The 19,292-nt window shown below is 52.9% G+C and overlaps 8 protein-coding genes and 1 non-coding gene across 9 annotated transcripts; 5 read left to right on the forward strand and 4 right to left on the reverse strand.

Moving 5' to 3' along the window:
• Positions 1–2,084: 2,084 nt before the first annotated feature.
• Positions 2,085–3,423, forward strand: J4E85_004639 (uncharacterized protein; the record flags this gene model as incomplete). Its single annotated transcript, XM_051468893.1, has 2 exons — positions 2,085–2,702; positions 2,758–3,423. The coding sequence occupies 2 exons, from the start codon at positions 2,085–2,087 to the stop codon at positions 3,421–3,423; spliced, it is 1,284 nt and encodes a 427-aa protein (XP_051327108.1).
• A 379-nt stretch (positions 3,424–3,802) lies between these two features.
• Positions 3,803–6,277, reverse strand: J4E85_004640 (uncharacterized protein; the record flags this gene model as incomplete). Its single annotated transcript, XM_051468894.1, has 4 exons — positions 3,803–5,923; positions 5,970–6,044; positions 6,098–6,129; positions 6,178–6,277. The coding sequence occupies 4 exons, from the start codon at positions 6,275–6,277 to the stop codon at positions 3,803–3,805; spliced, it is 2,328 nt and encodes a 775-aa protein (XP_051327109.1).
• Positions 6,278–7,136: 859 nt separating this feature from the next.
• On the reverse strand, positions 7,137–8,615 carry J4E85_004641 (uncharacterized protein; the record flags this gene model as incomplete). The annotated part of the gene is made up of 3 exons (XM_051468895.1): positions 7,137–7,885; positions 7,939–8,333; positions 8,383–8,615. 3 exons carry the CDS (start codon positions 8,613–8,615, stop codon positions 7,137–7,139), a joined length of 1,377 nt encoding a protein of 458 aa, XP_051327110.1.
• Positions 8,616–9,046: 431 nt separating this feature from the next.
• J4E85_004642 (uncharacterized protein) lies at positions 9,047–10,703 on the forward strand (the record flags this gene model as incomplete). Its single annotated transcript, XM_051468896.1, has 3 exons — positions 9,047–9,601; positions 9,694–10,543; positions 10,594–10,703. The coding sequence occupies 3 exons, from the start codon at positions 9,047–9,049 to the stop codon at positions 10,701–10,703; spliced, it is 1,515 nt and encodes a 504-aa protein (XP_051327111.1).
• A 1,494-nt stretch (positions 10,704–12,197) lies between these two features.
• On the forward strand, positions 12,198–12,758 carry J4E85_004643 (uncharacterized protein; the record flags this gene model as incomplete). The annotated part of the gene is made up of 2 exons (XM_051468897.1): positions 12,198–12,478; positions 12,506–12,758. 2 exons carry the CDS (start codon positions 12,198–12,200, stop codon positions 12,756–12,758), a joined length of 534 nt encoding a protein of 177 aa, XP_051327112.1.
• Positions 12,759–12,833: 75 nt separating this feature from the next.
• On the reverse strand, positions 12,834–14,142 carry J4E85_004644 (uncharacterized protein; the record flags this gene model as incomplete). Its single annotated transcript, XM_051468898.1, has 4 exons — positions 12,834–12,869; positions 12,921–12,954; positions 13,012–13,157; positions 13,267–14,142. 4 exons carry the CDS (start codon positions 14,140–14,142, stop codon positions 12,834–12,836), a joined length of 1,092 nt encoding a protein of 363 aa, XP_051327113.1.
• A 1,437-nt stretch (positions 14,143–15,579) lies between these two features.
• Positions 15,580–15,664, forward strand: J4E85_004645. Its single transcript has one exon. It is a non-coding gene; the product is annotated as a tRNA-Trp (tRNA).
• Positions 15,665–15,859: 195 nt separating this feature from the next.
• On the reverse strand, positions 15,860–16,927 carry J4E85_004646 (uncharacterized protein; the record flags this gene model as incomplete). Its single annotated transcript, XM_051468899.1, has 3 exons — positions 15,860–15,963; positions 16,015–16,840; positions 16,892–16,927. The coding sequence occupies 3 exons, from the start codon at positions 16,925–16,927 to the stop codon at positions 15,860–15,862; spliced, it is 966 nt and encodes a 321-aa protein (XP_051327114.1).
• Positions 16,928–17,235: 308 nt separating this feature from the next.
• Positions 17,236–18,852, forward strand: J4E85_004647 (uncharacterized protein; the record flags this gene model as incomplete). Its single annotated transcript, XM_051468900.1, has 1 exon — positions 17,236–18,852. The coding sequence occupies one exon, from the start codon at positions 17,236–17,238 to the stop codon at positions 18,850–18,852; it is 1,617 nt and encodes a 538-aa protein (XP_051327115.1).
• Positions 18,853–19,292: the final 440 nt, after the last annotated feature.

Below are 19,292 nucleotides of genomic sequence, written 5' to 3' on the forward strand. Positions count from 1 at the left end.
ATATATTCGAAACTTTTCGTTACTATGCATACATCCGTCACACGTATAGAAAGGTGTCCCGAAGATATAACGATCTTGTATTTGCCTAGTGAACTGTGACATACAACAAAAACTATGTTAGAGACACTGTTAGCATTATCACGTTATGTAGATGACGAATCGAGATCTCGACACCATTTGATGTTAATCCTCTTACATCAGAGTGAGCTAGTAGGCATAGTCATACACTAACAAGCAAGAACAAGATGCACTCTCACCTTCACCTTCACCTTCACCTCCCCATGACGCAACGTCATTCGAACTCTAGCGCTGTGTTAGGCAGCCATTTCTACGAGTTTCCAGCGGCTCTTATCGGCAAGCCATACGCAGACCCGAACTCACCTATTTACTATGAGGACCTGTCTGGGAATTGCGAGCACCAACGTAAGCCCCACTTTTCGCGTGCGCGGTTTACGACATCTGAGCAATCAGGGTCTGTTCTGCATGACATGTGACAGCAAGGCGAGCGCTGCTGGGTTGACTATATAAACAACGCTGCCCGCCTAGTCCCCATCACTTCTATCGCACACTCTCCTCTTTTCCTCGAGTTCAGAAACACTTTTGTTTTGTCAAGTTCTTCCCAACACCATGACCGCAACCAGCTCTCACTTCGCTACTACTGCGCAAGCTTCAGCGGTATTCCCCTGGCTCTTTCTGGGCTGAGGTCACAATCGCCCCGTTAGCAGCTACAAGTATATCAGCTCCTTCCCCCGTTTTGTGTTGCTAACTTTTGGAAGTGAGTTCAGCTCTCACCAACCGCAAGCGAGCACTGCGACAAACTTCCAAACTAGCTAGCAACAGATCACCATCGTCGTCTTTCGCTGACGTCGCCACTCAATCAACAAGATCTCAATAACAGCAGCTTTCTACCTGCAAACATCGCCTGCGGATATCCACCTCATTTTGGTCGACATCACTTCCTTATCTCCGTCGACATCACTTTTGACACTCACGGTCGTCACCTGCACTCACTGGGACCTACAGTAATATGACTTTCGCCCGTAGCTAGCAGCAAAATGTAAGTCAGTTTCCCTTCGCTCCAACGTACCTCACTGACAATGCGTAGTTCAAGTTCTCATCTTCTTCATGTACTCACCGAGTTCCATCAGCCCTAGCTGCAGTCGCCCGTCCGACCAGCGGCCCCTCAGACGCGAGAAGCATGGCCTTGTGCCTTAATGGAAGGTCACCCGAACATGTGTCGGTACGATGTCACTCCAGCGACTTCGGGTTCTGAGATGGCCGGCGGTCACCGTTACGGCGCACCTTACTGCAGTGGGGGCTCGGGAACGGCGATGAGTTTCTGGGAATCCGACTCGCGCTGCCTTGTGCATTAACGAAAGGTTGCCCGATCATGTGTCGGTGTCAATGTCACTTCGGCGTGTTGGTGCAGTAGAAACTCGGGAATCTTCGGTGAAGGGGTTTGGGAAGTGGTGAATTTATGGGCGGCGGATGATAGATGACGGCGATAGCGGGTTCTGTTGCATACACATAGATATCCTGTAATGATGAGAACAGATTGGTTTCATCTTTTCATTCCCAATGCAGTGTTGCTTCTCAAGCATGCTTCCAAGGTTGCGCAATGGAGACGTTCAGTTCTTATTGACTGCAACGAGGAACACAACTTTCTCTGGAGGTAAGAGCAGTCCCTCTTACTTACAGAGACTCTATGTGAACATCAACGTAATCTGTAGAGTTGGCTTTACTTTTGCGCGCAAATTGTTAACCGCACGCGCCTACTCCAACCCACGGCTGAGCAAAGGCTTCGTTCCGATAAGTTTCGATATTAACCCCACTCTAATTCATGCAATAGTATCAGAGGAAAACGATGCGATAATGTGGCCGGAGTGTGAGAAGTATTGCAGGCGAGGGTGAAGGAGGCGGTGGAAGCCTGAGGCACGTTCCAATCGGAGAAACCCCGGCATCCTTCCCCAAAAGTACAATCGCATAGTCGCGACCTGCATCAAGCTTCACCTTCGACGCCAGAGAACCGCAACCCCCAATCCTTTACCTCTCCAACACGCGCACGACGCGCCAATCGCCACAGAATGGCCGCAGCAGAAGCCGAAGTCGCAGATGCGCTTTACAACCTCCGCCTGAGCATCAAGGCCAGCGCAACACCCATCCTGACCACGAGCGCCGAACCCACACCTGCCGATACCGTCGCAGATCTCGCCGTCGCAACACATGTCTCCTTCAATACCGATTCGGGCGACCACCGAGTGTTTGCGCTGAGCACGCCGACGCGGTTTGCGCCAGACGGCAAGGCGGTTGACTTGCGCAGCTGCTACTTCGCGTGGCTGAACAAGGACGCCTCCGTCACCGACTACTTCGCCGCTGTCCAGACGCTCAACGAGGAGCTGCCGAGCGGCGCGGGAGGCAGCGTGCAGAATCTCACGTTTGCGCAGAAGATTGAGCTCATCGCTTGGTTGAGTGGAGAGACGGAGAGCAGTGATAGCATCGCTGCTATAGATGGGGGCGCGCTCAGTGCTGCCGCTGGTGATGCGGCGGCTATTGCAGGCGGCAAGGGCGTCCCCGTCGATGGAGGAAGGGGTGCCAAAGTAGGATCAGCAGGCAAGATGGTGGATGCGCGGTTACTGCAGATCTACGACGGAGAGAGGAAGATGGGAGACCACAACAGCGTCTTGAGGGGATCCAAGAACGTCGTATGTGTCCACCGGCTCCCCAATCTCAATGCTACAACAGACTGACACTCTCTAGGACTTCTCGCCTTACCGCAAGATCGCCAGCACATTCCTCCGCTCACGCCCCGATGCCAACAAGCTACCCGCACCCCAGCCCGCCCTTGTTGCCAATCTCCAGAAACGCCCTCAACGCCGTCTACAACCCATCATCCTCCTCTCCCCATCCGCCTCCTCCCTCCTGCGCACCTCAAACGCAAAGACATTCCTCAGCGACGGCGTCTTCGTCCCACCAAACACCACAGACTCGTCCAGCACTTCCGCGTCTGCGAACATGATACAAATCCAGCGCCTCCTCCCGTCTATCTCCTCACAACCCTTGACTTTCATCTGCGTCGATTCCACCGCCAGTTTCAAGCCTACATACTGGGGCCGTGTGGTCGCCATCTTCACTACTGGCCAGCTCTGGCAGTTCAAGAGCTACAAATACACACAGCCCGCAGAGTTGTTTGCAAACTACCCGGGTATATTCGTCGGCTGGAGTTCGGAAGAGCCGCCAGAGACGGTGAAGCAATTGGGTAGGGGTGTGCTACCCGTGGGTGTGGACAAATGGACAGGCAGCGAAAAGGGCAGATGGAGGGACAGAGAGGTTGTGGAGAGGATCTGGGGCAGGATTGAAGAGGGCATGCGAAAGAGTGGCTGGACGAGAGACGGACCGGGACTGGCTGGGCAGCAGGGGCGGTAGGACACAATGCCTCATGCGCCTTGTTCAAAGGGGGATTTATATCGATATGTGAGGGAACTCTATCTTGGGGTCTTGGGTGTTCTGGCGTTGATGCGTTATGCATGGTCTGCAAAGTGCGATATACCTCAAAAGCTGGGTTCGCGCAACACTTGGGCAAAAGAACATATCAAAGCATACTACCGAAACCAAAGCATTGCTCAGGCGCAGTGCAGTCAGATGCGAAAACTAGATCATTCATATATGGTATTTCATTTCACATGATATCTTGGTCCCAACATAAACACCCTAATCCAAAGTCCGCAGAGCAGCCGCTCGCCAGATTATACAAAACTCCAAAGAGATTGACTAAATTCCGACTTTTACCCTCGTAATCTACCTTCTACCACTCCAGTGGTTCGGTGATCTCCTCTCCCCGGTTTGTCTTTGGCACAGGTTGCGCCTGCACCTTGACTGGTCCGCGTCCATGTCTCTTCAGGAAGCCACTTCCATCCAGCCAAGGCCAGACAGCTGTGCGCTTCTGCTCGTGCTTCTCAATCTTGTCAACGTTGGCCATGGTCAGACCAATATCATCCAGTCCGTTGACAAGGCAGTGTTTCCTGAACTCCTCGACATCAAACTTGGCAAGTTCGGTTCCGTCGGCAGAGCGGATGACTTGGTTGGGGAGGTCGACCTCAATCTCCTTACCAGCCTTCGCCTCGTCGGCGACGCGTTGTAGGACAGCGGTGTCGGTAATTCGGATGGGAAGCATACCGTTCTTGAACGTGTTGTTGAAGAAGATATCGCCAAAGGAGGGGGCGATGATGCACTTGATGCCGAAGTCGAGGAGCGCCCAGGGTGCGTGTTCACGACTTGAGCCGCAGCCAAAGTTGGGACCTGTGCAGACTAGGATCTTTGAGTTGCGGTAAGGTTCCTTGTTCAGTACGAAAGATGGGTCCTCTTTGTTACTACCGGCCTCGAAGCGCCATGCGTGGAAGAGAGCACTACCAAGACCAGAGCGCTTGATGGTCTTGAGGAACTGCTTGGGGATGATAGCATCGGTATCAATGTTCGCTACGTCCACAGGTGCTGCGATTCCGCGGAGGGTCTCGAACTTAGGCATGCCGGCTGAGGCACCGCCTGTACTTCCAGTATTTGAGCTAGTGTGTTGAGGTCTGGAGCTAGGAAGATCCATGATCTTTTCAAGCTCTTCGTCGCTGCTAGGAGGCTCGACTTGCGCGTCCAACTCAATCTTCGGTGAGCCTTTGGCTTGTCCAGACGTTTGTGGCGCAAGTTTCCGTACATCCGCCAGGTTTCCTACAATGGCAGCGGCAGCAGCCATCGCGGGTGACATGAGATGGGTTCGGCCACCAGCACCTTGTCGGCCCTCGAAGTTTCTGTTCGAGGTCGAAGCACATCGCTCACCGGGAGAAAGAATGTCGGGGTTCATGCCCAAGCACATCGAGCATCCAGCTTCTCTCCACTCAAATCCGGCATCGCTGAAGATCTTGTCAAGACCTTCTGCCTCAGCCTGCTTCTTGACCAGGCCAGAACCGGGCACAATCATGGCCCGCTTGATGTTGGAAGCCACCTTCTTGCCCTCAACGATTTGAGCAGCTGAGCGCAGGTCCTCAATGCGGGCGTTTGTGCAAGATCCGATGAAAATCTTGTCAAGTGGGATCTCCTGCATCGGGGTGCCGGCAGTCAGACCCATGTACTTCAGAGCGCGTTCGCATGCCAGCTTCTTGACCTCGTCTTGGAAGTCGTCAGGTCCAGGTACTACACCGGTAATCGGGATGACATCCTGAGGTGAAGTACCCCAGGAGACAGTCGGGGCAATGTCCTTTGCGTCGATCAGAACCTCAATGTCGTATTTGGCGCCCTCATCTGACTTGAGACCCAGCCAGTAACTGCATGCCTTCTTCCACTCCGGGCTGTCGACCTTGGGTGCGAGAGGCTTTCCCTTGAGATAGTCGATGGTAATTTGATCAGGCGCGATCATACCGGCTCTTGCGCCACCCTCGATTGACATGTTGCATATCGACATGCGCGCCTCCATGCTCAAGCCGCGGATAGCCGAGCCGCAGAATTCAATGACGGCACCTGTTCCTCCGGCGGTGCCAATCTTGCCGATGACGTGCAGGATGATGTCCTTGCTGCCAACACCAGGTCCTAGCTCGCCCTCAACCTGGACTTTCATGTTCTTGCTCCGTTGTGTGATGATGGTCTGTGTGGCCAGAACGTGTTCGACCTCGCTGGTACCGATACCAAAGGCCAGGGCACCGAAAGCGCCATGTGTGGATGTGTGGCTGTCACCGCATACGACGGTGGTACCGGGGAGCGTGAAGCCCTGTTCGGGTCCGATGATGTGCACAATACCCTGCCTCTTGTCGTCGAGGCCGAAGTAAGTGAGGTCGAAGGCCTTGACGTTCTCCTCGAGGGTCATGCATTGTAACCGCGAGTCGGTCTCTTCGATGAATTTCTCGGTCGTAGTGAGGTTTTTCCGCGACGCGGTGGGGATGTTCTGCTACCGTTAGCTGCTGCTGGATTCTGCAAGATGCAACACATACGTGGTCGACTGTCGCGAGGGTGCAGTCCGGTCTTCGCACTCGGCGGCCGGCATTTCGGAGGCCTTCAAAAGCTTGCTGTAGTTGTGTGAGTCTGTGGAAAGGCAGGACGGATTCGGAGGTCTGCCTACTGGTGATGTCACTTCATGGACAAGATGCCTGTCTGTGCAGCTGTCAGTAAGAAACAATGGCTACACAGCGCATGTCATACCAATATATAGCAGAATTGTGCCATCTTCCTTCTCTTCGACAATGTGGTCCTCGAAGACCTTGTCGTACAGGGTCTGCGGCGGTTTCACAGCAGACGGCATATTGGATATGTGAGGTAGAAGTTGCACAACAAGTCCAAAATAGGTGCAGGAAAATAGAGTTGGAGATCAAGAAAGTGAGACGTGCTCGGCCAGGGCAGGTATCGGCTTAAATGAGGCGCGTGTGGAACTCAAATCCATGGAAGGCGAACGAGGCACAAAAAGATGCCGGCCGATGTTCGGAGTCGATGGTAAGAGGGGCACAGCCGCCAATCACGCCGCGAATGATGACGGTCCGCCTCGGCCTCCACCGCTGTCGGGCTGCGATACTTCACATCTGGTAGGTGCCAGGCGGTGATAGCGCTCTTGAGCGATATAACATGCAGGCAACCTTGTCGCGCATCGCCTCTGGCGCTGCGAGCGCTCCTCTAGGTACTGTTTCCGCAGCCAATGACGACATTCACGTGTCGAGAGGTCGCTCCTGCCCCGCACTGCGCCTGCCCCACTGCACCGCCTCCCGGCCGCCGTCTGCAGCGTCAGCAAGTCTACCAACGTTCCGATTTGACACTGGACGAGCATGTTGCGACGACAGCTGACGAGGCCCTGGCCAGCCCACATGTTCACCCACGCTCCGTGAGGCTGGAATGGACATGACAGTAGCCCAAGTGCAGAAGCAATTTGCTGCGTTTGAAGAAGAAAACAATAGCCGTTGATAAGCAAGCGAGCTACCTCGTCCGACCGCGATCCTTCGACTGTATCGCTGTTCTCACCCAGTATCGCTTCTATCAACGCGGGGTGAATACAATACGCCGAAACTCCCGGCAGGTCCCTTGTAGCATATGCGCTCCAGCCATCCTCCCAGTAATCTACATGTTCCACGATACTATAGTACACCCACCGGTCTATATGCCTACCCACACATCTACAAGTTGTCCGCTGTAAAGATAAGCAATGCCATGCGATGCCGCACAAATAGCCCTACAAGTCCAATCGCGAACTGGAACGCGAGCAAACCCATAGCTAAGCGGTCCTCCCGCATGGGACCGAACCATACTAACCACAAGTTGATTAGTGTAAAGTTGCTCGACGAGACCACCTGCCCTTTCCCATCCGTCTCAACATCGAGCATCCGAAGCCGGTGCAGCACCTTGAGGCTCTCCGCTATCGGTCGTCGTAGTGGTTTGGTGAATTCGACGCGCGAGGGCTCCAGTAAACCTGTCCGTGCGTTGAAGTGCGGAAGCCGATGTCGGGGACATGGTACGATGTGGAACAGTTGGGGTGCCGAGTAGACAAAGTTGAACGCTTGCGGTAGGAGTAGCAACATGAGCGTTTTGCTGAAGTGACCGAGGATGGCTACTACGGCGAAGACCATGCCTGCAAAGTAACAGTAAGTGTCGCCCACAAACACCTTTGCTGGATACCAGTTGTGCATCAGTAAGGCCATCGAGACACCGATAAACGGTAGCAGCAGATACAGCGAAAACAGATGCGAATCCGTCGCTGGATGTGGGTACGTCGTAAATGGTGAGAGATACAGCATATCATTGCCGACAATCAGGACTGCAATGACTATAGACTGGGCCACCTCGATGCCGTTGATGCCCGCCAAGATGTTAATGCTATTCGAGGAAAAGATGGACATCAGCGCCATGTAGACGTAGTAAAGCCAGCCTGAACGTACGTTAATGGGCAATTCAGAAACAGCTCTCAATGCAAGTACATACCCAGGTCAAAGAGCTCGCCAAGGTAAGGCCTGAGTGGTAGTGGGACGACCATCTGCGTGACACCAAAGTCGACAAAGTAGACCACGAGCATGGGAATAACTGCAAAGGCTGGAATGAGCACCTTGTGTCGCCATCTTATGTCGAACAGGTCGTCACCAATACCGAGCAGTACGATCGACTGGAGAGAAAGTATGGCGGACAGATAGGACGCAAGCTTGTTGTGAGGAAATCTGTGTAGTAGCCTCCCGGTCTCGATCAGCTCCAGTTCCTTGATCGTGTCCCGGTTACCGCCGCCTGATGTTGCGACTACAATGTCTTTGTAGAACGGCCATGGTATGAAGAAGATCAAGATGAAAAGATACACCATAGCACAGACCGCGCCCATCATCTCTGGGCTATCCCTGTCAGTAAATCGTTTTCATGTACAGTACACTTGACACTTACATTTCAATCTGCTTCAGCTTACATAGATCCTTCCCTTTGAAGCCACGCTTCGCAAAGGCATTCCCAAGCCATCGTATCAAAGCATAACAGAATGCAAAGGCCAGACCACTGAGCGCTATCGACGCAACAAGCGGCTCACCGTCACCGTGAAGCGTGTTGGCCAGCACACCGACACATGCGAGCGACAAGGAGAGCAGTGAAAGTGATTCTGTTGATGATAGCGCGCTCGCCATGGTGACAGTGATAGTGTCTGATGTCGAGGTGACGGCGGATCTTGGCACGTGGACGCCTGTAGCTGTTGACTCCGCGCGGCCGTTTGCTGTCGCGACGATATCAACAACGGTTGCGCAACCTCCCCACAGCAACACCGTCACGACCTGCCGTTTTGCCGAATCGCCACCTCTTTGTCTGAACCCGGAGCGTGACTCTGCGTGAATCGTTCGAAGTGGACTTGAGACTGACAGATAAAGATTGTGAACAGATCCACGACTCCAGCAACGAAACCAACAAGCTCGCAGAGTGAGCGAGAGACGAACAGAGCAGCACAATCTGAACGAGGTCGTGGTTGCGGTGTTTGGTGTGTAGAGATTCTGGCAAGGTGTTGTTTCGGCTTCTTCCTGCTCTGCTAACCCGAAACGATAGACCCACGAACATTGGCATCAACATGGCGGACCACAACCAAGCCAGCCGCTCGGCCAAGGCTGATGAGCTCCTGGACGGTCTGAATGCGGTGAGCAGTCATCTCGCGTCGCGAAGTTTCCTCCAGCACTTGACAGCGTCGCGTCTGCCCTCTGCTGCAGTCAGCGATTCGTCCTCGCTGGGCCCCACCAAGGAGGAAGCACGGTCGCCTGCACGGAGACCGCATCTCAATATCGCCGCCGCTTTCGAAGACGAGATCGAGCACGTGGATCTAATCGCTCCCCTGATTCAGGAGCCTTGCGCCGACGGCAGCACCGGCAGCGTCGAGCAGCGCGTCATCGACCAACTAGAGGTGGCCTTTGTGTGTGCGCATCGCGCCTACGCTGAGATGGCTGCAGAGCGAAGCTTCCAGACCTTCTCGCATGGCCACCAGGACCTCGTACTCGCTGTCGACTTCAACTACTTCGGCACGCGCATGGTCACAGCGAGCTCAGATCACCGCGTCAAGGTCTGGGACAAGAAGGACGATTCGTGGACCCTGGTCGAGAGCTGGAAAGCTCACGATGCCGAGATTGTCGATGTAAGTTATCTAATCTTCAGCCGCAAATCTTCTTTCGGTCACCTGCATGCCATTTTGCCACCTTTGTGACCCGTCGCTAACTTCATGTACAGGTCAAGTGGAACGGCCCCTTCATGGGCGAGGTTGTCGGTAGTATTGGTGAAGATGGTCGCTGCAAGATCTGGCAAGAGGACGTCACCGAGGTGGCCATGTCTGGCAACCGCTTCAAGCTGGTCTACGTACTCCCTTCATTGACCAACGCGCCGTTCATGTCTTTGGACTTCAAGAACATCATGCAGGAGACCTGGCTCGCGCTCATCACCCGCGACGGCTATCTCACTGTGTACGAGCCCCAGGATCAGAACAATCTCCACGAATGGACTATCCTGGCAGAGCGCTGGGTCTCCGAGAACAACCCTCCCGAGCGCCAAGAGGAGGTAGGCTTCAAGGTCGTCTTTCACAAGGAGAAGCTACCCTGTTGGACCGCCATCACCGCTGGCCTTGACCGCAAGTCGCTATCCCTCGCTGTTGCTGCTATGAAAGATGTCCTTGTCTTCCGCACCGACAAGGCCAAGCGCTTCTTCCAAGTTGCGAAGCTAGAGGGTGCTCGTCAGATCATTCGAGACCTAGCCTGGGCGAATGGTTCTATGCGAGGTTACGACATCTTGGCCACAGCTAGCAAAGACGGCGCTATTCGCATCTATGAGCTTCGTACGCAGACCGAGGATAGGAACACTGCATCTGGAGAAGCATCGTCTTCCGCTCCGCTTTCAGTCTCTCCTCGAGGCCATCGACAGAACGCCCCATCTGGTATCGGAGCTGGACTGGCAGGAGCTTCCAAGGCCCCCGACACTTCCATTGAGAACGAGCAGTATCCTGGTCGCATCAAGCAGAAGGTAGAGATGACCGATGAGCTTACCAATCATCACGGAGCGGTTTGGCGTGTCGCGTTCTCGCAGATGGGTAAGTCACACCGGAAGAACATGCACAGTCACAACTAACAATTATTACAGGTGATCTTCTAGTCACTACTGGAGATGACGCTAGCATTCGTACCTGGAAGAGGGCTGCTGATGGCCACTGGCAGGAATATGCCCAGATTGAGACCGCTCAAGATAACTAACGAGTCAAACGTTTCCTGCATTGTCAGACTCGACATGTTAGGGCTCGACATGGTCTTCTGGATGAGACATCTACGGCGTTGGTGGTAGGCTGATCGGCGAAGGTCTGTTAGCAAGCCAAAACGCATTGCATAACGGAGCAATTATGGGATGAGGGAGGGAGATTTTGCATATGGAATTTTCGGCGTTTAGGCATAAGGATAACACCACACGACATACGACGCATGGCTATTACGCCGCGTCCAGGTCATTTCACGTTTAGATACCCACGGCTATCCATCACCGATTCATCAGCCATGTCATGGTGGGACTTTTCATTTCAGTCATCGTTGGAATAAAAAGAAGAATAGCAGCTATGCTTACACTGATATCGTGCACCCACGTCCGCCGTTGTCAATGCTGTACCGCACCAGTCGAAGCTGCTGTCTTTACTCACGACGGCCTCAGTCTAAGTCGCCGCTGCTGTCTTTACTTACATCTGCCTCAGTCCAAGCCGCCTACCTTTTCGTCAGCTGCCGCAGCAACTGACCCGGTTGAAGCTGTTGTCTATCGTTACATCGACCTCGGTCCAAGCCGCCTGCCTCTTCATCAGCTGCGCATCGTACTTGCCCGTCGCTAGAGCTACCGGAGCTATGGTCACACAGGCCAAAAGAAAGAGGATATCTAAGGCCACAGTTAGTTCGGATGCAGAAGACTCTAGGGAAATACAGCGCCCAAACAATGAAGAACTACATGGATGGGATGTCTATAATGCTGTTGCTGAAGACCCAGAAGCTGCCAGAGCGGAACGAGAGTTATGGGTTTACCTGCCCTTTACTGATCAAGAATTAACGGATACCACGCTGTCTAGCGAGGAGGTCGTAAGGATGGTAGAACGCGGCTATCCCGCCCTTGCAACCAGTGCCATGGCGGATTTCTACCAGTCAGCTCGTGAGCACCTGTCTACATCGCCACCGCTCACCATCTCAGTGCGCGAGGAGTATCCGACGACATGGCCAACTACAAACACAGCAATGGATGGCTACTGGGGCCAAGCTACCGATGCGGAGAAAGCTCTTCACCCTCCTGACCACCAGGTTGACTCTACAGACGACTTTGCATGGCTTGATATGTCAGAGAGGTTGTTAGTCAAATCCTGTGGGAGCCCCAACGACTCTCTCATGGTGTTGTCCTCATATCCGACTGCTGACGTCAACTCAACTGTGCACTTGGCTTATGGGACCAACGACGATATGTCCAACTCTTGCATGTGGCTTTTGTACTCAGAGATGAGTTTCCATGTCGCTGATATCAGGGAGCATTCGATGTTCCATGTGGACGTCTTTCCCCGGCGAATAGATCGCAAGACTGTACCGGGTGGTGAAGCGACCCTCTTTCGAGCAGGAACACTTCCCACTCAACTTCGCAGACATTGGTAGGAATATGCCTTCAAGATAATATCTTGCTCTGAGGCAAAAGTCCTCCTTGTCGTTGGGGGAATAGCGGCCAAGGCGTACATGACCTACATTCAGGAGAATGAGATCGAGCATACAGTCTTGTGGACATTTGGAAAGAAACGATTCGAGCATGAAATTCCGTTAGCTTGGCTGCAGTTCGAGGCTAGGAAGATAAGGCGCCTGGCCTTCGCGATCCCACATCCCGAAGCTTTCTCGAGGAATCGCGCGTCTGTCCTAACGGACATTCAAAGGCAGTTTGCATTCCGTGAGCGGATATTTGACTACTGCCTAGTCCAGCTTTTCGGTAAACTCTACCTGCCTTACTTCCTCTCAACAACCGGGTACGCCTATTAGTTGAGCACGGGCAGCATTCTTAAGATGTCGGCTTTCCGGAATTTCGACGCAAAGAAGAACAACACCCTTAGCGATCATTTCAAGCGGCCTCCACTGGACATGGCCTCCTTAGACAAAACCTTAGAGAGGACATCAGGAATTGATGAGACGCAACGAAAGGCCATCATGAAAGTCAGGGCAGCTAATAATGTAAAGCCATCAGATGCCCTGACGTACTACAAAAGGGACGACGTTAAGCGCAAACTTGCTGGCTACATCATCACCTAAATCCTCTTGACTATCAAGGCCCTAGACGGAAAGGCTTAGTCCATCTCGAAGACCAGAGAGAAGGCCAAGGATCTACTAGTGGAAGAAGTGACCAGACGCAGGCACACCAACCTAGGGAAAAGCTAAACAGCCTAGAGCCTACGTTAACGTTAGGTCACCTACTTTAAAAGATTTTAGGTTAATGTAGTCTGCAGACCTGTTTAGCTTTTTACTTGTATGAGGTGCAGGCTCCGCTACAATAATTGTTCCATACGTGTCGGGGATGTCAAGCGCAACCTCCGCAGCGGCTGCTTCATTCCACAGGCTGTCAATAACAGGGTTCGTCAAGGGCCAGGTATGCGGATTGATCTCTTGGACAGGTATGCTGAAGGGCGGTGAGCTCTGGAGGTGCTCGTTGACCTGCAGAGGTAGAGGTGCAAAGTCAGTATATGTTTCACATGCATTTCGTACAGACAGGACTTACCGAGTCCTAAAAGATTCTCATCCTTTGGTTGGATGTTGAGAGTACAGGAAAGGCGGTTTCGACCATGCGCACAACATCGTCGCCAGTCAGGGTGATGTCAAACAAGGCATCGTCGGAGAAGGGGACGTGAACAGGTGACCATGCAAGTCGCTCAGCGCCGATGGTCTGCGGATCGCTCTCGTCCTCAAAGTCTGATAGGTGAAAGCCATTTGCGTCGAGTTCGTCCTGCTCCACTGATGATGTCTTCTGGGCAGCCGTCTGGACCTGAAGAGGCTGGTGGTCCCTGAAAAGACGCCGCTTCCTAGGTCGCTTCCGTTGGTCCTCCCATACTTCATGCTCCTCTTGCTTCTCATGCTCCTCCCATACTTCATGATCCTCTTGCGAGGCATACTCATCTTGCGAGGCATACTCATCTTCTAAATCAGACCCCTCTTGAAAATCACACACATCTCCTAAAGTGTCCTCCTCTTGGATGGTGGCCAACCTGCGCTTCTTTGTACCATGTTGCTTGTGCCGTGTACGCTCCTGATGCTGGTCTTGATCCTGATACTGGCCTTCATCCTGATGCTGGTCGTGATCTTGATACTGGTCTTGATCTTGATATTGGTCTTCGTCCTGATACTGGTCTTCATCTTGATATTGGTCTTCGTCCTGATACTGGTCTTCATCTTGATACTGGTCTTCGTCCTGATACTGGTCTTCGTCCTGATGCTGGTCTTCGTCCTGATGCTGGTCTTCTTCCTGATGCTGGTCTTCTTCCTGATGCCGGTCTTCACTCTGATACTGGTCTTCGTCCTGATGCTGGTCTTCACTCTGATCCTGGTCTTCGTCCTGATCATGAGGCTCTAGATATCTCAGGATGTCCGCCGACAGTGCCTTCTTCGCTGTCCGAGCTAACCGTGGCCGAGTTAAAGCCGGCATAGCAGGAGCGAGCGCGCGGCCGCGGTAGCGTCTGATCGGTGCCGGTAGCAAAAGGGAAAGCTGGGGTAATGGCAGGCGCGCGGCCGCGGTAGCGTCTGATCGGTGCTGGTAGCAAAGGCGAAGGCTGGGGTGATAGTAGGAGCGAGTGGCCGTGGTTACGCTTGATAGGTGTCGGTAGCAAAAGCGAAAGCTAGGGTAATGGCAGACGAGTAGCCGCAGTTGCAACTGATAGGTGCTGGTAGCAAAGGGGAAAGCTCGCTGGAAGTAGCAGATCCGGCAGCTGAGGAAGCTGAGATAAAGGCAGGCGGGTGGTGATTGCGTCTGATACCTCTCTAGTAGCAGCCGCTGCAGCACCTGAAGAAGCTGAGATAAAGGCAAGCAAGTAGTGATTGCGTCTGGTACCTCCCTAGTAGCAGCCGTTGCGGCAGCTGAGGAAGCTGGGATGAATGCAGGCGGGCGGTGGTTGCGTCTGGTACCTCGCCAGTAGCAGCAAATGCGGCATCAGTTGCTAGGCTTCTGTAGCCGCAACGGATAGCTCTGTAGCTGCCGTAGATGCTGCCTCTAGGTAAGATAGGTTCAAGATGAGCGGCGGCAGGCGTTATGTTTGCTGATGGGTGTAGTAGCAGAGTAGACAGTATAAAAGCGTCAGCTGCGCTGTGCCAGGCAAAATTGACTGCTAGTTCTGTAGAGGTGTTAGCCTTGAAGTTGCACAAAATTTGGTATACAATAAGAGACGCTGTTATTAGACTGCTGGAACTTCTTCTTAATTTCATCTGAACCTCCCGGTTTCTATTACTTAGTTTTCGCTGTGTTACGAACTGTTTCCTAGTATAATCTCTGCTTCTTAGCCTCTTCTTGATGTATTTACAATCGGTTATTGTGAAGGCGCCCTGCACAATTGTGTTATCGAAATGTTTACGTAGTTCGTCCGGCTTACGCCGCACAGGGTGGCTGGTTAGTGAAGATTCTAGGCTACAAGACTATCGTTGACCTAACGAATCCTCGGTACTATTCTCGACTGTGATAGCAATTGTGATCGAACTGAAATGTTCCTAATCCGACTCTGGGTGCAGGGAAGCAGTTACAAAACGTCCCTCGTGCGTATGGCATGGGGGCACAAGGCTTTTGCTGGTGGGGCAGTTGTAGTCGGTGGACTCGAGACACTATCTAGGTCTAGATCTTTCAGATGCTGGGCTAGGGAATAGGACTAGTGGGGTAGAAAGCCGTTGCGTAATGCTAGGAACGTTGTAGGATTAGCGTATACAGATCGTTGGAATTGGAGACGTGGCCTTTCTGACAGCGGATCGGACTCGATGACTAGACTTGTAACTAGTATGATGCCATCGCGATTAGCAGACCATCTCATCAAGCTGCTGTGTAGGGAGCAAAATGCTGGGTATAAGTTGCATGTTTGACACAATTTTTTCCATCCAATCAGGCCACGTGGCGCAATGGTAGCGCGTCAGATTCCAGTTCTCCTGGAACCTCCTGAAGGTTAGGCGTTCGAATCGCCTCGAGGTCATTTTTTTGGGCCCCTGGGTGCCTGGGACAATGCATACTTTTTGCCGTTGGTTGGGAGGGGATGCGTTGATGCCCTGGTGCGTTGTGGTTGACGGATTGCGCCAAGGAGGGGTGACTCCACCAAGAACCGAGGATCTGGACCCAACTAGACCATGACTCTTCTGAAATTGGCGTGCATTTGTTTGAACTGCTTGAATTATCCGAAAGATCCGAAGACAACCGCTTTACCAGATGAATTATCCTCCTGTGACATGGACCTTTCGAGCATTAAGAGGAGATGCGACGTTCTTATGAGGAGCTCTACCGGACATCAGCAAGCGTTGCAACACCAAGGAGGATGCATGGACTTACCGTCGTACTCAATTTCATACGTAACTGGCATATCCTCATCTGTGCTGATGAGGATCGGAGCGTCCCTCCGAAGCTTCCGTTCCCTGACATTGAAACGTATGCCGCTGTCCTTCCTCGGACTAACCCATAGGATGCACGGATCGTCCAAGTCTGCTTTCTCGTCCTCCACCTCTCTTACGACGATCTCTTTGCCCTTACCTACCTCCTCAACAACCTCATTTGGCACCTCCGTATTCGCCGTCAAGCCCCTCGCCGCAATGTCTCGCAGCCAATCTCTCCACACTCGGAGTACACCTTCTTCAATGTCAACAAAGTTGGTGAAGAGATTGTGAGAACCGATCTTGACAAGATTCGTCTGCGCAACCAGCTGCGTGAACAATTCATGCGCCTCTAACCCAAGTGTCTGTCTCACGGTCTCGCCTTCGTATCTCTCCTGTACTGCCCCCGGAAAGGTACGACTGCCAGGTACGTCTCCAGGTCGGCGCTTCACTCTCCTGCCATCCGCTTCCAAATCGCGCCTATGGGGCTTGAAGCGCGAGTACATGTTGTTGTATTCGGCCAGTCTGCCAACCTCCTTTGTAGCAGAGTTGTAATCATCGTAACTCTTCAAGCCATCGGTGCATCGGTATGTACAGAAGTACGGGGGCTCGGTGAGCTTCGCAGAGGGATGGAAACATTCGAGAAGCACCGAGTGCGAATGTAGCTCGGCAGCTGCAGTGAGCCGATTATGGAGAATACGTAGGATGAGCGTGTATATGCGGTGCGATATCGTGGTCAATTGTAGGAGTTCGGGCGTTGGTATGGGCGTAAGGAGGTGGAGAAGTAACTGCAATGGTTAGCAAGTTGGACGCGATACGGATGTGACAGGAAAGCGTGCCTCGTTGGGGAGCCTGTAGAGATAGCATTCACCCATGATGTGAGATGCGATTGTATGTATATCAGGTTGCAACGTAGAATGTCAAACTCGTGGGGCACGAGTCTACACACATGGGCGAAGGGAGCAACACCACGACTCGGAGATAAGATATCGTCATCGCGGTGCTAGGCTCACTTTGGCGGGGCCGAGGCTTGTCCGGATGAAGTTAGAACATCATCAGAGACGCGCTTTCCCATTCAAGCCTCAGCACTCACTTTCTCAACTCACCTCGCAAACCTCAACTTCAGCTGTTCGGCGACAAATACCGAGGTAATAGAGTGAGTGCGGCTCTCTCTTCATTCACGATGCAAGGCTTTGTCGCTCGTCAGAGAACCGGCAGTCCTGCCGCTGGTCAGCCTCAAGGCAAGCCCGACCGCCAAGCCAATGCAGCAAACGCGAGGGTATCAATAAGAAACGGACATCCCGTTCAGCAACCTCAATCGACTTCTGGTATTCCGGCGCGCGGACTCAACATTACCCAGAACAGCTCCGCCGTCTTACAGCCGCCCCTCCAAAATCGACAATCAGGTCCGGGTCCAAGTCAGAAGCGTGATCTCTACGACACTGATGCAGAGAGTCTTGACACTACTGTGAACCCATCTGTCGTACAGGTCGAAGATAGTCAACAGAAAGAGCAGCACTACCAACAGCAAGATCATGTCGTCAATCTTGGTGGCACTTCGGAGATGGAGGGAGAAGACGATGACAATGGAGACGAGCTAGAGGATATGGAAGACGGATCTGAAGATTATGACGACGAAATGGTGCAAATGAACCAAGAATTCATTCATGCGAGCGGAGTAGCACATCTTACTTACGATGAGCAAGTCGCCTTTTTGCATCAGGCAGGGCGCGGTGGACTCCCAACAGTCCGAGGCGACTCGTATCCCCCGACTACCAATGGTGAGCCATCCGAGTGGGAAGGCGGGCCGGAAGCACTCTCCAACTACCAAAACGAGTTTGTTCCCAGTTCCCCTCCGCCTCAACGTCAGAACATAAACAAGCAAGCTGCACGCATGCCGGCGTCCCATGTCCCGCAACAACAGCAACGGCGAAACATGCCAATTGCCAGCCAGGATACGCAGCAGGCATCGGGTTTGTTTCAGCATAGTGCGCAGCTCCGCGAGCAGTCTCGCACTGCCGCGCCTTCCCGGCAGGCTGGAGGTCAAAATGTTCAGCATCACGCCCTCGCCCTTCCCACCAGTCAACACCAAGCCTATAATCCGGACAAGCATAATAGCACCGCCAACCTGCCGATGTATTCGGGTCCTCATCCTAGTACCCAGGTACAGCCCAGCAAATCTCAGCAACACCTTGTTCGACAGTCTTCTGGCCCCAGGACGCAGCCCCCACCCAGGAACAATGCCATGCCCAGTGAGCCTCATGCGCCTCAAAAGCGCCAGCCTCTAGTACCGGCTATACATGAACCCGTCGCGCAGCAGCAATCGGTCGAACAAGCGCCGATCGAGGAGCCTGAGGTTGTCTCCCATGAAGACTACGACCACACGACGCTGTTCGGGATGAGTTACGAGCAGCTTAGGAACGAAAGCTTCGATACTGATCCCCGTGCCCGGCCGTCTGTGCTCTCAAAGGAGGATCTTCAGAAGCCTCTGGTCGAGCGTCTAGAGTTAGTACAGCAGAACCCAGATGCCGTTCAGCAATCCGAGTTCTTCCAATCACTGCCCACAACCGAATGGGAGGATGCTGGCGACTGGTTCCTCGATCGATTCCAAGACATCATTCGGCGCACAAAGGAGGCAAGGCAAAAGAAACGCAAGCTAGCGCAGGAGTTTGAGGCAGAAGTTGAGAAGCGACACGAGCACGTTTCAAAGCGGCAGCATCAAGTTCAGCAGGCGATGGAGAAGATGAAGTCGCAGGGTGAGGGTCTAGTGCCTAGGAGCCCAAGATCCAGGAAAGGATAGGAGCGAAGCTTCTGAGCTCTGCTCTCTTGTTCCGTACCATCTGATGTTTACACGGCGCAGCGCAATGATGGCTGCCATAAAAGGATGACTGTGTCCCGGCGCAATGGCACTGCTCAATGTCGCCACGCGTATATTATACCCATATATCAATCTACCTGCTATTTCAAACATAATCCTGCGCCATAACTTCTCTCGCGGGGTGCATTTTCTCTTACTGTAACATCATCCCGATGCGCTAGGGTTCAGTCATGTACTACCACTCTGAACTATCCTTTCCTACTATCATCTTGTGTACGGTTTATCTATCAAAAGCTAAGCAACTCGCAGTGCTGTCCCACTCAGAGGGGGAACTAAACAGATGAGTTGCATTCTACATTGATGTCGAAAATTGAAATTCACAAAATCTTCAGGCAATGTATACTCTTTGGAGGTTTGCTTTT

Source organism: Alternaria conjuncta (assembly GCF_024043145.1).
Source record: "Alternaria conjuncta strain BMP 0040 chromosome Unknown scaffold_6, whole genome shotgun sequence".
NCBI classification, from domain to species: domain Eukaryota; kingdom Fungi; phylum Ascomycota; class Dothideomycetes; order Pleosporales; family Pleosporaceae; genus Alternaria; species Alternaria conjuncta.